Genomic DNA, 21890 nt, shown 5'->3' with positions numbered 1-21890 from the left:
GACCTTCGTAAGGACAGTGACACAGGTACTTAGCTTATCTTCAAGAAAACAACAATTTCACATGTAAAACCTTGAGAAAATCTGAAAATAAACAAAAGAGAGAGAGTAGAGAGAGAAGACACCACACTAGGGGTCAAAATAGCCTCCTTCCAAGTTATATTAGATAAAACTCCTTGGAGGAGTCTTTCTTAGAGCTAGAGAGCTCTCTTGCCTTTTTACATGTCATAACAATGAGAGAATAGCTGAATTTATAGTTCTTGCCCTAAAGCACTTTAGAAAAGCGCTTTAAAAACTCACTTATAGTCCAAAAAGCATCTTTTTAATAATAAAAGCTCTTCTCTTTTTAGTTTTTTAAAAAGCTTTTAATCTTTTGCTTTCCAAAAGCTAGTCCCATCATTTAATCTTTTGCTCCAGAAGTTTTGGAGATTCGTGGTGAGTGCTGAGATCATCAGTGGCACAAAGGCTTGCTTGCAGAGGTCTGCTATTGCCGTGGATATGGGTTCCCTCTTGGAGGAGGAATCTGTCCTTGTTTCTACGGAGAAGGTAAGGTTCCCTCCTAGTGGACAGGATCAGGCACTTACTACAATGCAACAGGCGGGATGGAGTTGCTACTACTCTTGTGGAAAGAAGGGTCACTTGGCCAAGGATTGCAAGACCGAAGGTAAAGCTGAGGCCAAGACCAAGTTTTCAAAGAAGGGCAATAATCATATAAAGGATGATGAATCTGATATTTCTAGTGTCCCCAAGGTTGCAAAAGCCAAGGAGGCCCTGGATTATCCACTTCTATGGTTATAGAGATAGTTTCCCGTGCTTCCAGCTAGAGGAGGCTTGTAGGCGGGAGAGGGGGCTATCACAAGCCCTGACTTTTGGTGCATAGGAGTTCCAAGCAGGTATAATATCTGGCGAGGCAAGTTCTTTTTTGGAGCTATGGACCAGATGTGTTACAAGTCTATTGCTTGGTGTAGCAGAGATTATGGACTGGATGGGTTCCAAGTTCATTGTTTGAGGTTTTTTGGATGTGATGAGTTCAGCGTCTACTGTTGGGGGATGATGGGCGCGGTGTTTTCCGCACACTCGTTATTCTCTATACCTAGAGCCAAGCAAATTTCTTTGGAATTTTGTTTCGAAGAGTCAAGTTAGCAGGTGCTCTTTTCTAGGTGTATCCAGTTTCTGCAATACTCGGGTGTCCATGGTTGCATCGTCATCAACTTATCTTCTTCACACTTTTGCACACTATGAGCTGCAGAGGGGGTGTTGGAATTTTGTGCATCTCAGTGTGTTGTGTGGGAACAAGCATCTTTCCAGTCTACCATAAGGTCTGATAGAGAAGGTGAGTAAGGCGGAGCTCTCATCCACGCCATGAACTGCCAGGAGTATATCATGCATTGTGAACACTCCGAGCCACAGCCAAGGAGGAGGGTCCGGCATCAGGGCCACCCACTTCGGAGGCATGGAGGGGTCGCTGTTGAGGCTAAGTTTGTCCCTACCCTGCATCCCTATAAGGAACTGTCTAAATGTAAGCCAATCTCTAAGTGACCTAGCGAGGCCCATGCTCAAAGCTTCCCATGATACGTGCGGGTAGGCCCAAAGTATGTGCCCACTAGGTAGAAATACCATGGGGTCCCAGATCAGAGGTTGTCGACGACAGTCCTCGGAGGCTATTGGAGTTGGCTGCTGAAGAGCCCACATGAGATGATCCCAAGCACGCAAGAGATTGGCTGCAAATCTGTCCTCAAATGCTGGCTAAAGCCACGAGCTTGCATCCCCATGAAAATCCATCTTGTGCTCGAAGGCCAAGGACCTCCTAGAATTGGGGTACGGGCAGAGATCCTAGCCAAGAGGAAGTCCTTCCAAGGCTCACCGCCCAGAAGAAGGCCTCGAACAATCAACTCGCCCAAAAGGGCATGGCTTTAAATGGAGGGGTCGATGATGCCCAGGTCCCCCTCTGCGTTGTGACTAAATGATCACTCTCCAAACCACCTTGGCCCAGGTAGGCCTCCCGTCGCTGCCAACCCACACAAAGTTGTGGATCAACCATTGAACCTACACAATACAAGTCCGGGAGAAGGCCCAACAAGAGGTGATGTACCACATGGTGGCGAGAAGAACCTAGTTCGCCACCACAACCGGGCATGCTAAAGAAATCCTGGCTGAACTCTAGTATAGCAGCTTCTTGCGAACGCTCAGAAGAAGAGGGGCTAGTTGTTGCTTAGGGGAGATATCAATGCCAACCTGGCACCCAAGATAACGAACTAGAGTGCCCCTCGTGACCCACTGAAAAGCCTCAACTGAACACCAAGTCAAGGCAGACGATGAACCAACCCAAAATCCACATGACTTATGCCAGTTGATCTACGCTCTGGATGCATGACAGCAGAAGATCTCTAGCGCCTCAGCAAATCTCTGGAGTTCCCCTCGTCCCTCGACAGGTATGTTGTTGTGTCATCAGTGAACTCAAAATCAAGCAGCTCCTACACACAGAGGGGAGACGTAGTCCGTGGAGCCCAATCTCCTGGTGGGAAGAGAGAGAACTACTCATGGTCTCTACAACAAACAGGAAGAGATAAGGTGCTAAAGGGCAGCCCTGCCGGATCGACCGAGAAAGCAAAAATATGTCGCCTCTAGCTCCCTGAATAAGAACCTCGCTATGTGAAGCCAAGGAAAGTCCCAAAACACCTCAGACCCACTCCTCCGGGAATCCTATCCTACGCATCGTCCCCTCCAAAAAGCCCCAATCTACTCTGCCAGGCTTTCTTGAAATCAAGGAGGAGAACAATAAGATCCTGCAAACGCATCCTGGCCGAAGCGGTCACCTCCCAGAACGTGGAGATGTTGTCCAGAATGCTCCGATCCTAAACGAAACCCATCTGTGTATCATGTATCAAGTCAGGGAGGAAAGGCTGCAATCAGTTGATGGCCTTGGCCAAAATTTTGTAGGCAGTCCCTAAGAGCGTGATGGGTCTCCAGTACCGAATATCCAATCTGTCAGCACCCTCCTTGGAAATTGAGTGGATCAGTCTCTCTGCCAACCTCTCCGACATGGCTCCCATAACCATTATCTCATTGAAGGCAACTCTGAGGGAGCCTTCCACGAGATCCTAGTGACGAAGAAATAAAGAGACTAGAAGCCCATCCTCTCCCGGGCATTTTCCCCTAGGTAATGCTATCATAGCCTCAACCACTCCTCATATGTGAAAGGGGTTAGCAGGAAGGTCTGGATAGCATTAAGGGACCACCTCTCTCGTATGTCGCCAAACCTGCTCAAGCACATCGTGCACCTATGAGGATATGGGGGCACTGAAATCTGTAGCAATGGCTCTCACATAGGGGGGGGGGGGGGGGGGGGGGGTCTGTAACAATGGATCGATCCTGGCCTCATAACCTGCGGATACCATCTCTCCATCTGTGTGGGCCTGCAATCTCAAAGAAATCCCTAATGACCCTATCTCCCACCTGCGTCCAAAAGGAGGCTCTAGCATGGTATCTGTACTCCACCCTCCACTCCTCTATGGATCTGATCTCTGTACAGGTAGCAACCAGCTCACTCTCAATCCACGGGCTATCTAGTGCACTCTCCTGAAGCCGCTATAGAGAAGACAGGCCCCGGCGAATGCTCCTCTCCTGCTCTCGGAAGCCAGCCAATCTACTCTGCGTTGCCTCCTGCAATAGACTACTAATCTCTCCAAGGCCCACATCCAAGGTGCCTACGGCTGCTCTTGAGAGAAAATCTCCCAAATCTCCTCTATCTTGCTCTGCAAATCTCAAAGTCCTTGATGAGGCTATCTGGGATCCGAGTACTCAAATGTCTAACCTACCTCCAGAGGTCCTCCAGGGAGAGAATAACCACTCCATGATCATAGAAGGTAGTGCCTACCAAAATACTAACCATGCCACCACAACCACAAGTGTCACGTGCACGCCCATGCCATGGCTAATCCTGAGCATGAACTATCTTAATCCCTGATTAATGCAATAGCATCAGAGTCAACATCAACATCTGCATCAGCATTACCATCAGCATCATTAGTAGAACCATCATCGTTATCATCATCAGATTTAGCAGCACCAGCATCAGCACATCACATGGGGGTTGGAGCCTCTCTCGGCCGGTTGTAGACAGGCTGTCGGCAGCCAGCAGAGGAGCCAACAGCAGGTGATTGAATACCCAGCTACTGGCCAACAGCAGAGATAATAAAGTGCAATCACAATTGGCCGACTGCTGGATGCTGGCTGACCAGCACTCCACACACATATATAAACATAATTCATAATTCTGCAAAACAGGAGAAGCCAGAGGAAGCATTCCCTGAGGGTAGGTACGCATACCCAGTACCTCATTAAGCACTCGGATCATTCCAAAGGCCTAGCAACAAGCATGATTAGTTCCGATAGGTGACCCACCGCTATGTCAAGGTTAAGGGAAAGCAGGCATGGGGACAACAGGGAACAGATGCTCAAAACTTCATCAAGGACTTGGAAGTGGAGAACAAGAGTAAAGGTGTTTAACAAAAATATCAGTCAGTTAAAGTCAAAGTCAGTAGAAATCAAAGTCAGTAAGCAGTAGCAGTTCAAGGTCGGTAGAAGTCTAGGGAGGAAGGATGACAGAGTGTCCACCCCGTCATCAAGTTAAGAAGAAGGGAATGTCACGTGCACGCCCGTGCCATGGCCAATCTTGAGCATGAACTAGTATAATCCCTGATTAGAGCAGTAGCATCAGAGTCAACATCAACATCTTCTTCAGCATTACCATCAACATCATTAGCATCATCGTTATCATCATCAGATTCAGCAGCACCAGCATCAGCACATCACATGGAGGTTGGGGCCTCTCTCGGCTGGCTGTAGACAGGCTGTCACACAGCCAGCAGAGGACCCAGCAGCAGGCGGCTGAATGCCCAGCTACTGGCCGGCATCAGAGATAATGAAGTGCAGCATTTCTATATAATAGAAGGGGATTTTGTCCAATCAGAGTTGGCCGACTGCTGGATGCTGGCCGACCAGCACTCCACACACATATACAAACATCTATACAGGATTAACCACAACCCCACCTCCCTCCACGTGGGCAAAGGAGGTGGGACTATTTCAAAATAACCACTCCTCCTGCAAGCGTGAGGAGGAGCCAAATCTCACATCTTCCAATGCAATTTTGAAGAAGATCTCATCTCACATTCAATGAAATCTTTGTATACATGCTTACATACCTATAGATACACACACTGATATATATTATGTATGTATGTGTATCTATAGGTATGTAAGCATGTATATATAAATAGTGTGCATGTGCATGTGTGTGTGTGTGTGTGTGTGTGAGAGAGAGAGAGAGAGAGAGAGAGATTACATGTAAGATGCATTTATTTGAGAGTGAGTAACTCATCCCTACCATTAAAATTTAATCTAAAATTTAATTAATTAAAATTATATATATGTGTGTAAATCTATTTAAGTGTTTGTGTGTGTGTGTGTGTGTGAGAGAGAGAGAGAGAGAGAGAGAGAGAGAGAGAGTTTCTATGTGACAGAGTGTGCGTGAAGAGAGAGAGAGAGAGAGAGAGAGAGAGAGAGTGTGTGTGTGTGTGTGTGTGTGTGTGCATGAGAGAGAGAGAGAGAGAGGCTGAGAATTTCTATGTAGGAGATAGTTTGTGTGGGAGGAGATAGTGTGTGTTTTCATTAGTGTATGTGCGGTGTGTGTGTGTGTGTGTGTGTGTGAGAGAGAGAGAGAGAGAGAGAGACGACAGATAATTTCTACGTAGGAGATAGTTTGTGTGGGAGGAGAGAGTGTGCGTTTAGATTAGTGTATGTGCGGTGTGTACATGTGTGTGTGTGTGTGTGTGTGTGAGAGAGAGGGAGAGAGAGAGTATACATGTAAGATGCATTTATTTGAGAGTGAGCAACTCATCCCTACCATTAAAATTTAATCTAAAATTTAATTAATTAAAATTATATATATGTGTATAAATCTATTTAAGTGTGTGTGTGTGTGTGCGTGTGTGTGAGAGAGAAAGAGAGAGAGAGAGAGAGAGAGAGAGAGAGTTTCTATGTGAGAGAGTGTGCGTGAAGAGAGAGAGAGAGAGAGTGTGTGTGTGTGTGCGCGCGCGCGCATGAGAAATGAAAATGAAATGAAATGATATATTAACGTCTTCAGAAGGCCAAAATGACCTATGAGAGAGAGAGAGAGAGAGAGAGGCTGAGAACTTCTATGTAGGAGATAGTTTGTGTGCGAGGAGAGTGTGTGTGTTTTCATTAGTGTATGTGCGGTGTGTAATGTGTGTGTGTGTGTGAGAGAGAGAGAGAGAGAGACAGAGAGACAGAGAGACGACAGATAATTTCTACGTAGGAGATAGTTTGTGTGGGAGGAGAGAGTGTGCGTTTAGATTAGTGTATGTGCGGTGTGTACGTGTGTGTGTGTGTGTGTGAGAGCAAGAGAGAGAGAGTATATGCATGCGTGTGCGTACATCTGCATCTATGTGTAGAATGTGCGAGAGAGAGTGAGATGGGGCAAACCTGAAGAGAGAGAGAGAGAGAGAGAGAGAGAGAGATGTAATGAGGGAGGGTGAAAAGAGAGAGAAAGAGAGTGAGAGATAGAGAATAAAAAGTATCTTTTAATAAAATATAAATTAAATAGAAAACATATATGTATATGTGTGTATACATGTGTGTGTGTGTGTGTGTGTGTGTTTTTATTTACATTTATATATACATACATACATATGTATACATATGTATACATACATATGTATACATATGTATACATACATATGTATACATATGTATATATATATGTTTGTGTGTGTGTGTGTGTTTAGATGTGTGTATGATATATCTATCTATATATTTAAAAGTGACCACAACTTATCACCCATCTCCGCACATTAAAATTTAATCAAAATTAATTAAATTATATCGATGTTTGTATTTATATTTTTAAATACATGTATATATGTATAAGTATATGTGTCTATGTATAGGTTTATGTATCTAAAACATAATATTGTATATACTATATATTTACATATGTGTATGTGTGCGTGACACAGAGAGAGAGAGAGAGTGTGTGTGTAAGTGAGAGAGAGAGAGAGAGAGAGATTGAAAGAGAGAGAGAGAGAGAGAGAGAGAGAGAGAGAGAGAGCGCTTCTATGTGTGGGAGAGTGTAAGAAGAGAGGGAGTGTGTGCATGTGTGTGTGTGTGTGTGTGTGTGTGAGAGAGAGAGAGAGAGAGAGAGAGAGAGAGCAGGTGTGTATATGTGGTGCATGAGAGAGAGAGAGAGAGAGAGAGAGAGAGAGAGTTTCAACATTTGAGAGTGTGTACGTGACAGAGAGAGGGAGAGGGCATGTGTGTGTGTGTGTGTGAGAGAGAGAGAGAGATGGTTGTAGAAATGAAATGAAATGAAATGTTATATTAACGTCTTCAAAAGGCCATAATGACCTATGAGACCAAAAGTTACATCATGGTGGATCTGATACAATGTCTGGAATAGTTCTTTTCTAGAACCTTGGTCGGCCGCAGCAACGCGCGGGTGCAATACTAGTAATTCTTAATTCAGCAAGATCATTCAGAAGTTCAGCAATCATTCATTCATAGCATCAAGTAGAATCATGTAGGAAAGGGCCTAGGTCACCCCTATGGGGCTGACCATAGCCCTACATCATGTACAAGCATCAAGTTACCTTTTTGTACCATAGTAATACAGGAAAACATGACACCTACTCTCTCTGCTCTTCTCTCTCCTCTGTCCTAATCTTGTGTTAATTAGCATCAATGTTCTTAATCATGCTTAGGGCTGTGGCTCAGTACAGCAAGGCTTCTACGCAATCTCTCCAAGGCCTGCATCCAAGGCGCCTACGACTATTCCTGAGAGAAAATCTAGCCTCTCCCAAATCTCCTCTATCCTGCTTTGCAAATCTCAGAGTCCTTGATGAGGCTATCTGGGATCTGGGTTGTAATATGCGGAAGCTTCGGAGAAGGATCGGTACTTCAAAACTCAGAAAACAGCACTCTTTTCGCGACGGAATTAACGCACAAACTGAAAGACGATGTGCAGAAAATAGAGAGAGAAGGGGGAGATGGAGAAGGACACAGTATTGGGTCCCAATTACCCTCTGTAGGGCCCCCACCACGGATGGTGTATTTGCTTTATTAGAATGATGTAAATCTGAAACAAATACAAAGTACTTGACCTTTTCTTGGCTGGAAAACCTGCCCTTGACCTTCAGTCCTTCACCCCTTAGCTTTAGCAAACCCTTGGCTGTCCTGGCCCTTGAATGCTTGAGGCTCTTGGTGAATTGTGAGATGATTGATGGGATTATGGGCTGGGGTATTTATACCCCTCCCTTCATGCAGTCAGCTGGTTTCAGGAAGCACCCACGACTGAGTCTTGTGCAATAAATGATTTTCACACCATAATAAAGTGTTTTCACACCTGTCCAGCCTGCGCATGACTCTGGGACAGCCCCTGGCTGCTGGGCATGCTGCGCATAGGTGTGGGACTGCCCCCCACACCTGGCCGCCTGCTGTCCTAGGGTTTTACCCTCTGTCGGCTGCCTGTCCAGAGGCTCTGGAGCTGGCCGGCTGCCCCTCCAGCCCTTGCCTTGGCTGGTGGGCAAAGTCTTGGGCCCTCCTGGCCCCTTGGGGGTGGTTCTACACCTCCCCCATGCCCATCTAAGTATGCACATGCAAACCCTTGTCTTGGGGTAGCCCTATGGGCTGACCCCATCTCTACATGCAAACTACATGCCTACAGATGTCTGGCATCCAGTTGCAAACCAGATACACAGCACATCCGACATCATTCCAGAGGGAGACTCACAGCGCGGACTGGCACTGCTTCATGTGCAGGACAATGCACACCTGACCTTGGACTCATGTGCAGGACAATGCACACCTGACCTCGGACGACTGAGATGGATCCCTGGCTGACTCGTCCCGGACTGGGCTCACATGGGACCAGTTCACCATCCCAGGTCCTGCACCTACTGTACAGAATGTCCACGTGGCATCCAAGTGCGGGATGCACGTGACATCCCCTTCTGCTTAACTTGACGGAAGCTGCATAGCCTCCAAATAATCCGTCAATAAAGCCGGATAGTCTTCGAAGAATTCTTTGTCGAGCCATACCGCTTCATGAGTTCCTCGGTCCTGAAACTTCGTGAGGAACTAGCGTAGTCTTCGGCCTGAGCCATGCTTGAAACGGTGCAGAAGGATCTGTTCTGGAACCATAACTTCTGCTTCATCAATGATGTCTGGTTCCGCTTCGTCTTTGACCTCTGAAGGGGGTGGACCTGCATATGGCTTTAACCAACTGACATGAAATACATCGTGCATAGTCCAACTCGGAGGTAGCTTTAACTGCATAGACACCTCATTAATCTTTTTCCGGATGGGGAATGGTCCGAAGCTCCTGAAAGACAACTTTGGGCATCGCTTGCCCACCTGCTTTAATCTTTGCTTCATAATCCGAAGATATACCCAATCTCCTTCCGAAAACTTCATGTCCCTTCGGTCTTTATTGGCCTGTCGAGTGTAGGCCTCTTGCGCTTTAGCCAATCTGTCTTTGACGGACTCTAGGATCTCCTGGTAAGACTCCGTCACTCTGTTCGCCTCCGGTACTGAAGACGACCTCCTGGTTAACAACGACTGGAAAGGCCTTCCAAACGCTGCCTCATATGGAGTCCTGCCAATAGCTGAAGAAAAAGAGTCATTCAAAACAGCTTGAACTAAAGGCAAAAACGATTCCCACTTACCTTGCTGATCGTGGACATAACACTTCAGCACATCAAAGGCCAACTGGTTGTATATCTCTGTCTGGCCATCTGTCTGTGGGTGGAATGCACTGGAAAAATTCAACTTAGTACCAAAATTATCAAACAATGCCCTCCAAAAATGACTGGTAAACTTGGCATCTCGGTCTGACACTATGGTCCTAGGAATCCCACCAATCGGGTACCAATGCCGAATGAATAGCTGGGCGACATCCTCGGCGGTCACATTGGCCCTACAAGGAATAAGCATCACAAATTTGCTGAACCTGTCAACAATAGTCAAACACTGTGTATTACGCTTACTCGGACTGGGAGGCAGATTTGTGACAAAGTCCATCGAAATGTCTTGGAAAGGACCCTCAGGAATTGGCAAAGGCTGTAACAACCCTATCTTCTTTCCACGAGGAGCTTTCACCTTTTGACAAATGTCACAGCGTTGTACATAAGTAAACACATCACGCCTCATCTTTGGCCAATAGTATTGCCGTTCTAATTTCTCCAGAGTCGAATTCATGCCCCTATGACCACCTGTAATGGCGTCATGGGCATCATGGAGAAGAGCTGCCCGGAATGATTTCAGGACACACAGTCGGCCTTTGTAGTAAAGCCAACCATCGCGTATCAGAAAATGGCATGGTCCTGTGGCATCCAATGCCTGTTCCCAGTGTGTACCGAATTCCTCGGAATCCGCGTACGTGTGCTTCATGTCTTCTAGTCCTGTACCAACAAGGTCCAGTCTAGTGGTCTGAATCGCAGATACTTGTCCCTTCCTGCTCAAAGCATCGGCCACTGGATTGGCCTTTCCTGGAAGGTACTCAATCATGCCACCAAACTGCTGGAATATCTGACTCCAGCGGTGCTGTCGATCACTCCACTGTGCACTTGGCATCGTCTGAATCCAGCGCAATGCCTGATGGTCAGTGCGGACCTCGAAGTCACGGCCATACAGGAAATGTTTCCAATGTTTCAAGGCCTGAATGACTGCTAGGAGTTCACGATCGTAGACTGAGTAATTCTTTTCGGCGGGCAGTAACTTACGAGACATGTAAGCTACTGGATGACCATTCTGTTGCAATACACCTCCAATTGCGATGTTACTCGCATCGGTGATCACCTGAAATGGTTCGTCCCATGAGGCAAGGGCTAAACAAGGCGCTTCTGACAAAGCCACCTTGAGGTTCTGGAATGACTCCAACGCTCGTGGAGTCATTCGAATCTTTTGCCTCCTTGTTTTCACTCCCTTTAGCAGATCGGTGAGGTCTGCCGAGAGGTCAGAAAACTTGTCCATGTGGGTGGAATATGCCTGGCATATACCCACAAATGATCTAATGTCATAAGCAGTCTGAGGTACTTCCCAGTTAACAATCTCGGCCACTTTAGCCGGATCAAGTCGAATGCCTTCGGCACTGATTATATATCCCAAGTAATGTACCTGGAACAGATAAAATTCTGACTTCTTTTCATTGATATAGAGCTCGTTGCTTTCCAGCAACTTAAGGACTTTCTCCACATCAATGTCATGCTGCTCAACTGTAGCTGAAAATATGAGTATGTCGTCCAGAAATATGAACACACACACTCCGATCAACTCCCGGAAAATACGCATCATCATGCGGTTAAATGTAGCTGGGGCGTTCGTCAAACCAAATGGCATGACCACAAATTCATAGTGGGCCCGTTCTGTACGGAAAGCTGTCTTGGGGATGTCCCCCTCAACAATCCGAACCTGGTGGTACCCACTCTTTAAATCCAATTTAGAGAACACCTTAGCTCCATTCAGCCTCTCGAGAATATAGTCAATTCGAGGCATCGGGAATCTGCTTTTAATAGTCAGCTTGTTGAGTGCACGATAATCGACACACAACTGAGAAGACCCATCTTTCTTCTTGACAAACAAGATCGGTGCTGCAAACGGCGACACGCTGGGGCGGATGAAGCCAGCTTGCAACAATTCTTGGAGTTGGCGGTCCAACTCCGATTCCATTGCCTTAGAAAGGCGATACGGAAACTTGCTCGGGGGTTCCGAGCCTGGGAGGAGGTCAATCTTGTGATCCTCCGGTCTGGACGGGGGAAGCTGGGGAGGGAGACTGTCCCGAAGAAAAATCTTCTGGAACTTTTCATGGAGAACCGAGTACTTCTCGGAAGCACTGGCCACTGTCTGGGCTGTCTGGATGTAAATCATCGCACACTGTGCGCCTTTCCTGACTGCTCGCTTAGCCTGCAAGTGGCTTATGAGCGGAAAGTTTGGAATACCTGGCTCACACTTAATGGTCACAGGGGTGTTTGACACATTCCGATCAATCTGGAACGTGTGCTTGTCCCACTTGACATCAGGGAGAAACTTGTGAAACCACTGGATCCCCAAAATTATGTCTGCTCCTACAAGAGGGGCAACCATAAAATCACGCACAAACTCTATGCCCTGAATGACTAATTTAGCACCTAGAGCTTCATACTTGACGCTCGTAGTCATACCTGTGCTAAAACCCTCAACTTGTTTGTCCACCGGAGTGAGCTCGAAACGGGCACGCCTAGCGGCCTCTTCCGTGATCACATCCTCCGTGCTGCCGCTGTCAAACAAGACAACGACTCTCTGGCCACCTATGTAGCCAAAGGACTTGAGCAATTCGTTGCGCTCATACTCCTGGTCATGGGCGCCCTTCTGCTTATCTTCGAGCTCCCGGCTAATAATTGCTCCAACTGAAGCACTGGGGGTTGAAGAACTAGGGGTAGCCACTGGGGTCTGTGTGGGAGCTGTGCTCACCACGGAAGCTGTGGAGGCGGCGGCAGCCTTTGGAGGCTTCTTCGGACAATCCCGAGAAGTATGTCCTTTTGTGTGACAAAAGTAACATCTACCCTCCTTCCTGTACTGAGCAAGCTCCTCAGCACTCAACTTGCCACCTGTCTTGCCTGCCTCCGCTTTCTGGTCTGGAGTAAGCTTAGACGCATTGTTCGAGTTCTTGGAGCCAGAGGCTCCCGGGCTCTGTCCTGGGGAAGACCCCGTCTGGTTCTGGCTTTTGCCCCCCGAGGTGTTAGCCTTGGGAGAAGCCGGCTGGGAAGTCTTGGGCTTGCCACCATTGTGTTTCATTTCTGCACTCTGCGCAAGCGAGAGTGCGTCCTCAAAGGTGGCTGGTCTAAACATACGCACCTCCCATTGGATGTGCGTGTCCAGGCCATACAAAAACTGCCCTTTCTTGTCCGCATCAGATAAGCCTAATTGTAGACACAAGGTCGAAATTCTATTGGCAAACTGAAGGACTGGTTGCGCATTCTGACGCGCACCCCTGAACTCGTCCTCGAGTCGCTCAAGGTAGTGGGGCGGTAAAAACCGCTGCTTAAGGTCACGGACGAACTCGTCCCACCCATAAGCTGCCATACCTGATCTGGTGTGGGCATGAGCCCACTGAGTCCACCAAGGAATGGCCTCACCTTCCAAATACCAACTGGCTAAGATCACTTTGTCAATATCTGATTTCCTAACTGCGGCAAAGTAAGCTTCAAATTGATGTAACCATGAATACAGAGTAGTGGGATCGAGTTTACCATTATACTTACTGAAGTTCATTTTCTCGGGAAAATGATTCGAGGGCGACGCCGGTGTCAATCTGGCGTCCAAAGCTCGGAGGTAATGCTCGTGTTCCACTCGTCGCATGGCTTCGTCTTCTCGTTGTCGAATCTCCAATGCCCGTATCTGCCTCTCAAGCAAGGAGCTTGACTGCGGCTGTGACCCCTCGAGAGGGTCCCTGTGACGAGGATATGGTATCTGGGGTACGGAAGGAGAGGGAGGAGGAGATGGAAAACGCGACGCTGGAGAGCGAGAACGCTCCTCCAGAGCCAAAATCCGCGCCTTCTGCTCGTCCAACTTGGTTGTCTGGTCTGCGATTGCTCGCATCATCTGCTGGAACATGTCTTGTACACTCAAGCCGGGTGCCCTAGCTGGGCTGCCTGGTGCACTCTGGTCCCATGGTTCTGGTTCTCTCTCGTCGCCGAAGTTGGCCATAGCGGGAAAATGCAGTTCCTTTCCGGAACGCAACCTGACCATCCACTATCTGTGTGGGAGACTTCCGGAGGCTTCCGGGTCCTTCGAGGGACAGGAGTCACTCCGAAAAGGGTAGTCCACCGGCGTCTAAAAACCAACCACACGAGCGAAAAAATTTTCTGGTCTTCTTTGCTGAATCTTCGTCCTTGAAGTAGGCTCTGATACCACTGTAATATGCGGAAGCTTCGGAGAAGGATCGGTACTTCAAAACTCAGAAAACAGCACTCTTTTCGCGACGGAATTAACGCACAAACTGAAAGACGATGTGCAGAAAATAGAGAGAGAAGGGGGAGATGGAGAAGGACACAGTATTGGGTCCCAATTACCCTCTGTAGGGCCCCCACCACGGATGGTGTATTTGCTTTATTAGAATGATGTAAATCTGAAACAAATACAAAGTACTTGACCTTTTCTTGGCTGGAAAACCTGCCCTTGACCTTCAGTCCTTCACCCCTTAGCTTTAGCAAACCCTTGGCTGTCCTGGCCCTTGAATGCTTGAGGCTCTTGGTGAATTGTGAGATGATTGATGGGATTATGGGCTGGGGTATTTATACCCCTCCCTTCATGCAGTCGGCTGGTTTCAGGAAGCACCCACGACTGAGTCTTGTGCAATAAATGATTTTCACACCATAATAAAGTGTTTTCACACCTGTCCAGCCTGCGCATGACTCTGGGACAGCCCCTGGCTGCTGGGCATGCTGCGCATAGGTGTGGGACTGCCCCCCACACCTGGCCGCCTGCTGTCCTAGGGTTTTACCCTCTGTCGGCTGCCTGTCCAGAGGCTCTGGAGCTGGCCGACTGCCCCTCCAGCCCTTGCCTTGGCTGGTGGGCAAAGTCTTGGGCCCTCCTGGCCCCTTGGGGGTGGTTCTACACCTCCCCCATGCCCATCTAAGTATGCACATGCAAACCCTTGTCCTGGGGTAGCCCTATGGGCTGACCCCATCTCTACATGCAAACTACATGCCTACAGATGTCTGGCATCCAGTTGCAAACCAGATACACAGCACATCCGACATCATTCCAGAGGGAGACTCACAGCGCGGACTGGCACTGCTTCATGTGCAGGACAATGCACACCTGACCTTGGACTCATGTGCAGGACAATGCACACCTGACCTCGGACGACTGAGATGGATCCCTGGCTGACTCGTCCCGGACTGGGCTCACATGGGACCAGTTCACCATCCCAGGTCCTGCACCTACTGTACAGAATGTCCACGTGGCATCCAAGTGCGGGATGCACGTGACATGGGTACTCAAATGTCTGACCTGCTTCCAAAGGCCCTCCAAGGAGAGAATAACCACTGCATGATCTGAGAAGGTAGTGCCTACCAAAATACTAATCATGCCACCACGACCACAAGCCCACTCATCTACATAAAACCGATCTAATCTAGATAAGTTAGGGCCGGTACTACTCTTGTCGGATCTAGAGAAACACAGTCTCCTAGGGCTGCGTCCAGACTCTGGAAGATACCAAGGGTCATGTCCCCTAAGAGCCAAAATGAGCTCCTCCCAAGCCGAGTGCTATGTACAAGAAACTGTAGCCATGCCAACTCCAAGTCTATCCTCTGCCGACTCTAGCATGTTAAAATCCCCACCCGTTCACCAGAAATTGGCCTGCGACAAGGACTAACAAACTGTACTCTAGAACTGCTTGCTGCGGCGTTAGGCACATATACATTCGAGAAGCCCACACCATCCTCTCCAATCCTGATGGTCACCCAGTGAGCTCGTCCGGTGACAATGGTGCCTAAGTCAACCACTGCAAGCAATAGATACTCGCTGACGAAAATGCATACTCCACTCGGTGTCCCCGAGGGGCCAAAAGAATGGGACCAGAAAGTGTGACTCTTGCCCTGCAGGATCTTCCCACAGTGGCGGGTGCGTCCCTCTGAAAAATGGTGCTCCTGAATGAAGAGAATATCAATGGGTCCACCAACTGTTGCTCTGTGAAGCTCCTGTCTAAGGACAACACGCCTCTGACAGCACTGTGGGCCCCCCAAACCTTGGATGTTCCATGAGACAATCCGCATAACTAAGATCTATGGGAGGCGGAACAGCCCTCCACTCAAAGAGTCTTGGGCGTGGATTTCGATGCTGAGTAGTCGGTCCTAGGGCAAAGCCGCGCTAGATGGGCACGAATCTTGGCCTCCATGTGGAGCCATTCTGTTTCGAGACCTAGAGTATGCATACTCTGGACTCCACCTGTCACAGTGCAGGTATCTGTAGGAGGGGGGAAGGGGTACTGCCATTGAAACATGAAGAAACATAAAAAACAGCACCTCCAGGCTGGAGGCATCTCCCCTTCCTGAGCTCTCTGGCCCAAGCCACCTAACTCCATCCGAGCCAAAGGCCAGAGGTGTGTCAGCACATCAATGATACGCAAGTCATGCAAATGGTTCAAGAGTTCTATTGCCTGCCCCTAAATAGCGATGGACATCAACTCCATGCTCCAATCCGTCCCCAGTGTTGCACTCGGGGGGAAGGAGAAGATCAACACGCCGCTCTCTGGGTGGACTATCTAGAGTGATATAACACCAACACATATATGAATGGAAACCACCGTCTCCTGAGGTGGACAGTCTTCAGTGATATAACACCACACGTATACGAATGGGAGCCACCGTCTCCTCGAACATGCCAGCTCCTTCGACAAGAAGGCATCAGAAGAAGCTGTAGTCAACAAGCTATTCCAGCACCCTGGGAAGACCACCTCGCAACTCTAGAGGAAGAGCCCGCACCAGAGAAGCAGTGATGGTCATCTCTACTGGCTCTGTAAAACGATAAATCCAACGGCAAATTGATCTAGCCGGCTGCCTCCATTTCGGGCACGACCGGAGGGCGGCGGGAATGATCCAAAGAGGCGGAAGGGAGGGGGCAGGAGGGGGTTCCGATATAGCCGGAGCACAGGGAGTTGCAGGGGGAGAGTTGGAGCAGACGGAAGGGGGGGTATGGCCACGGGCTGAGAAAGGGAGCAAGGGGAGGAAGGGTTCGCCTACAAGGGGAGGAGGGGGGGGGGGGGGGGGAGGGTGCCCGCCAAAGGCTCTGAAGGGTCAGAGAGCCTCTCGGAAAACTGAAAGCCTGGAGAGGGATCTCGCCGAGGTAAAGGTCTCCAGATTGGGGGGGGGGGGGGGCATCACCGTTCGGGGGCTGCTGAGATAAATGCTCTTAAATGGTTCTCTGACACAACTGTATCCTCCTATGTCGTGCCAACCTAGCACGCCTTGTGGTGGTGCTGTGCTCTGGAAGTCGGCCAGCAGTTCTGCCTAGGGCGAGTGGTCTGCCACTCTCCTGCATCGGGCTCAACCGAGGTCAGGTGCTAGTCCTCTGGTACCAAAGGGCCTGTGTCCCCTCCACGCCCCTGAGAAAAATCTGAACAGGGGCCGAGGGGGCGGGGGGGACCACTAGACTAGAATGCTAGCGACGACAAAGCTCTAGCGAGGTCTCCCATCTGTCGACAGATGTACTCGATTCTCTGCAAAATATGGTCCCCCCAAAGGCAAGGAAGCGATATGGCATGAGGCACCGACTCCAGAGGGGCTATGCAAATACGTAGGGATGGAATCCCAGCAATCTGAGCAAGAAGGGGGCTGTGGGGGGTTTCCATCACTCTCCCGACAGCACCACCTATCACCAGAAGGAGAGGAAGGTATTCCGTCCTAAGACCTAGAAAGCAGACTGTCACGAAAAATCCTGAGACGCCAACCAAAGGGTCGAACACTGTGTCAAAGCCGTGTTGCTGTCCCACAAAAAGGCCTGGGCCGTAAGCAATGCCACAAGACTCAGCTGCATGACTCTGTCCGAAGCTGCGGGCGAATCGAACTCAACCTGATAGTAGCCACGCTCCAGGGGATGAATATCAATGATCTTTTCGGGTGCACCAGGAAGGCTTGCCTGTAAACAGATTCCTGAACTGTCTGCGTGCCGAGCAGCTACCCACCATCTTGCATACCAAGGTGGAGGCCTCCAAAGAACCGACTGTCAAAGTGAGAAGCTGGAGGTCCGCTTCTAAACAAGAAAGGCAAGGGATGGCGGCCTCGGTCAGGATGATAGAGCAGCTGCCATGGAGTCCTCCTGGGGGTTTTAGACCAGAAGTTGCCGAGTCTTACCACAGAAAATTTCCCGAAAGCTTAAGGCAAGCAGGCAGGGGCACGGAAAGCAGGGCAAGGCAGGGGCTAACGCAAGGGAGGCAAAGGCAGGGGCTGTGGCGGATAAAAGGAGCAAATATAGGGGCTGAGTTGGCCCCGGCGAGGGGAGGGGGGGGGGGGGGGGGGGGGGGGGGGAAAGAGAAGGCGATGAGGGAGGGGGCGCTGGAGAGGCGAAGATGAGGGGGGCACAGGGGGGGCAGCGTGACCAGGAAGGGGGAGGCAGAAGGGAGGCGAAGGCTAAGGAGGGGAAAGGGGGGGGGGGGGGGAAGCAGGGCAAAGGAGGGGGGGCTGTGCAGGCACAGAGGGGGTGCTGGAGCAAGGCGAAGGAGGGGAGGGCTTGTGCACAGGAGAAGGGGTGCTGGCGTGCAGGGGGGAGCTCCAGTTTCACTCTCTAATACCACTGTTGGGTTAGGCTTATTGTTTGCCTTCTTATCCCTACTCTACCCCAAAAGAAAGAAAAAGGAATCACAAATTACCTTCCAAAATTCACTAACCTCAATGAGACAATTGAACACAAATTGCTACTCCAAAGTACACTAACCTCTATGAGACAATTGGACCCGAGGCTTGCATGTTGGCCATTCGCGATCGGAATATTGTTCACGGATAGATCTCGCCTCCCTAGATTTTTGAGATAGAAGACCCCATCCTCCTTCAGTTTAATAGTGGCCTGATCACAGCTTGTGTTTAGATTGCCCATTCTTTGAAAATTGGATAGTTGATATCAACAGACGAATAGTTTAACATCCCAGAATCACAGAATATAAAAAATAGCCAACCTGTCGCCGTGAGACTTTGTTTGCACGGCCTTCTTTTCCCAGATCAATATCAACAACAATGTCTGGTGTCACCCTTCCAAGTAACACCTGCAAATGCAGAGTCATAGTATCACGGAAGTATCTCTCCTCTAGCTATGTTTCCCAAACAAAAACTAACGTAGTGCTCTCAACAATGAGGTTAAGATCATAAAAAGAAAGGGCTGTTTTAGCAAACTGAACATTAATATACCTAGAGACTATTGGAGAAGAGTTACCAATCATGCACGTGCATTGGAAGCTGCATTTGGCAAAATCACCACTAGGGCACCCAATTCACACTGCTCAAGCAGGCTGGAGAATCTACCTATGATAACAACCTCATGTGAAAGGGAATGGCAACATACATTATGTGTGACTTCTGGCACCGCTTTGCCAAAAAAACCCACCCAAAAAAAAGAGCTCCTTCCTATAGCTGATTGCAAAACAAAGGGCTAGAGGTTTCAAACTGATGTAGATTCTGCTATGCAATAAGAATCTCCAGAACATTATACTTGTGCTTGCCGAGCAGCTTAGTATGTCTCTTTATATGCTGTTACATGTTTTGTATGGAAACACCACAGGAGGGTCGAAACCTAGAGGGCTAGCTAGTGATTGTCAGGTCAATCAGATTATTTGGAGAGTTCACAAATAATGGTCGGAGCCAAGGGGTATGCCCCAATTTTTTTTAAGAGAAATCAATCCAAAGAGCACCATGGAGCCTCTCCTTTGTGTTGTTAACTGCATTTCACAACAGTCTTTTACAATAATGAAGTATCAACAATCACCCTTGCCCGAGTGGCTATCAAACCACATTCCTCAGCTGGGGGCGCGAGCTTGAACCCTGACATAACGCAATATAGTTGCTTTCTTTTGATAATAAAAAATTGGGTTCAAAAGCATACCTCGTTTCTTGTAATGAAATATCGTAAGTGATGTCCATAGAGCACTGCAATGGCTCCTTGGAGGGTCAATGCCCTTTCAAGCGCTGCATTAGCACCTTGTTCCAGTCTCATCAAAGTCTTTCGGTGTCTCCGATACATGCGACGTGATTCTGCAGATTAAATGATGTTCAAGTGTCAATCCTGTAATTCATACCAGATCAGAAAGCACAGGCTCCAAAATAATAAATATTGGCAAGATATCTTAAATCAGACTTTAGCCCTGTGATAATCACCAGTAGCCTAAAGCCCATCTTACAACAAGGTAAAAACTCTAAGCCAGATGCACACATTATAACGGCCACAAACGACTTCACACATGTCCGATCACAACAACATACAAAAAGGACAATTAAACTTGGACTTGAACAAAAGCTGAAGGCCTGCTAGTCCCACATAAGATTTCCTTGAATGAAAAGCTCTCGATAAAACAAGCATTCAACATGTCATGAATTAACTCCGCAAGACATCTAAGCTTTGTTGGAAACATACCTGCTCTAGCTAGTGCATCCTCGTCGAAAGCTGGGTCTAGATCCATATCCAGTATCTGTAGTTTCCCACACAGAGAACATCATGGACTTATTTGGAAATCAGAGTGCTAAGGATTACACTAGCCTATGGTGGATCAAAACACTTCAACAACGCCATTGTACAGTGTTGACATAAAGAGCAAGGTAGCTTGAATAGTAAACAATGGAGTGAATATGTAATGTACTCAAAACACGACTATCTTTTTCCGTTAATCAAGAGCCTTTTAAGTGTGAATCCTCTTTGCACCATCCCTAAAATTCCTTCTTGATCTTCTCACTGACTATTACCACAACCCTTTAATCCTAGAGTCAAAATAAAGAACCATGCGAACACTGTAATGTGTAGCCACTCACCTTGGTATTCAACCACTCAAAGACGCTTTCTTCAAGGTACACAATACCCACTCCTATTGAGCTTGATTTTTCAACACCCTCCCTAAAGCAACAGTAGGACTCTCTCTCATGGTCCCTCCCTTAATCTGACAAGGTGAACTATCATGCCACCCTCCCATAACCATGAACACTTGTTACCTGAAAAAGATGAACCCTCAAACTGGCCCCTCTAGGTGGACTCCTGCCACCCAACAAATTTGGTGAACTCCTCACACCTTCATGTGCCTCAACCTCTTGGACACACTTGTGGCTCACATGGCCACTCCATGCCTCTTCCCGTCAATGGCCAGGAATCATGCCGAACCTCATTGTTCATGTATTTGATGAAGCACATGTCAATGGTGAGATGAAAATGAGGAGAGTTAAGATGTGCAGTGAGTGAGATGCCTTTTATACAAAGTAGTCTTTTACAATCAAACTGGTCTTAACTCTTAACATGTGAACCGCCTCTTGTACAACGTTAGTGTGAGAACCCTTGCCTCTTGTACAACGTTAGTGTGAGAACCCTTACAAAAATTAAGCCTTAATCCCTGCAAACTCTTGTTGCACAACTTCACTCTATAAACATAGCATCTGATTTTACCTTGCAGCTGGCCCTTGTTGATCTTTTGATCTAGTAAACTAAGGTGAGATGAAGGACATAAAGAAACTTGGAGAGGAGGAAAACCAAGCTCTGATACCAACTTAGAAAACCAGATTCTGAAACTTGGAGAGGAGGAAAACCAGGCTCTGATACCAAAGTGCTAAGGATTACCCTAATCCCTAATCTTTGGTAGATCAAAACGCTTCAACAACGACGCCAATGTACAGAGTTGACACAAAGAGCAAGGTAGCTTGAATCATAGCAGCCAGGTACGGGACGGGACGTATAATACGGCAAAGTATAATACGCGTATTATACGTCTTTTTCGCGGGGCCAAAATAAAAAACGCCGTTTTTTTTAAAATAAAAAACACTAGTTTAATTACATTTGGTTGAGACATGTCACATACATGTTTAAAGTTGAAACTTTAAGTGTTGAACTTTAAGACTCAAGAGAGAGAGAGAGAGAGTTATGTTGCTGCCTTGGGGGCCTGAGCAAGGGTGGGTGGGGAAAGGGGGGCGACGGTGGGTGGGGAAAGGGGGGCGACGGGAGAGAGGGGGAAAGGAACGAAGGGAGAGAGGGGGAGCGATGAGCAGGGGCGAACGAGCAGAGATGAGAGAGAGAGAGAGAGTACTGTACCGTGTGAGGTTGGAACTTGGGCGTGCAAGTTCGGGAAGCAATAGAGCGCACCAGAGCGCACG

At 48.2% G+C, this 21890-nt stretch overlaps 1 protein-coding gene across 1 annotated transcript in view; it reads right to left on the bottom strand.

The window, feature by feature from the left end:
* Positions 1-21890, bottom strand: part of LOC147635538 (uncharacterized) — a 94432-nt gene that overhangs the window by 3884 nt on the left and 68658 nt on the right. The window contains exons 8-11 of the mRNA XM_086802877.1: positions 20176-20230; positions 19648-19796; positions 18728-18814; positions 18490-18618 (exon numbers count right to left, since the gene is read on the bottom strand). Coding sequence (XP_086659003.1) covers positions 18490-18618; positions 18728-18814; positions 19648-19796; positions 20176-20230 — 420 coding nt within the window. The remainder of the gene's footprint in view (positions 1-18489; positions 18619-18727; positions 18815-19647; positions 19797-20175; positions 20231-21890) is intronic.

Source organism: Cibotium barometz, chromosome 9 (assembly GCF_041138505.1).
Source record: "Cibotium barometz isolate CiBa-2024 chromosome 9, ASM4113850v1, whole genome shotgun sequence".
NCBI lineage: Eukaryota > Viridiplantae > Streptophyta > Polypodiopsida > Cyatheales > Cibotiaceae > Cibotium > Cibotium barometz.
This window is presented reverse-complemented; position numbering and strand designations above follow the sequence as displayed.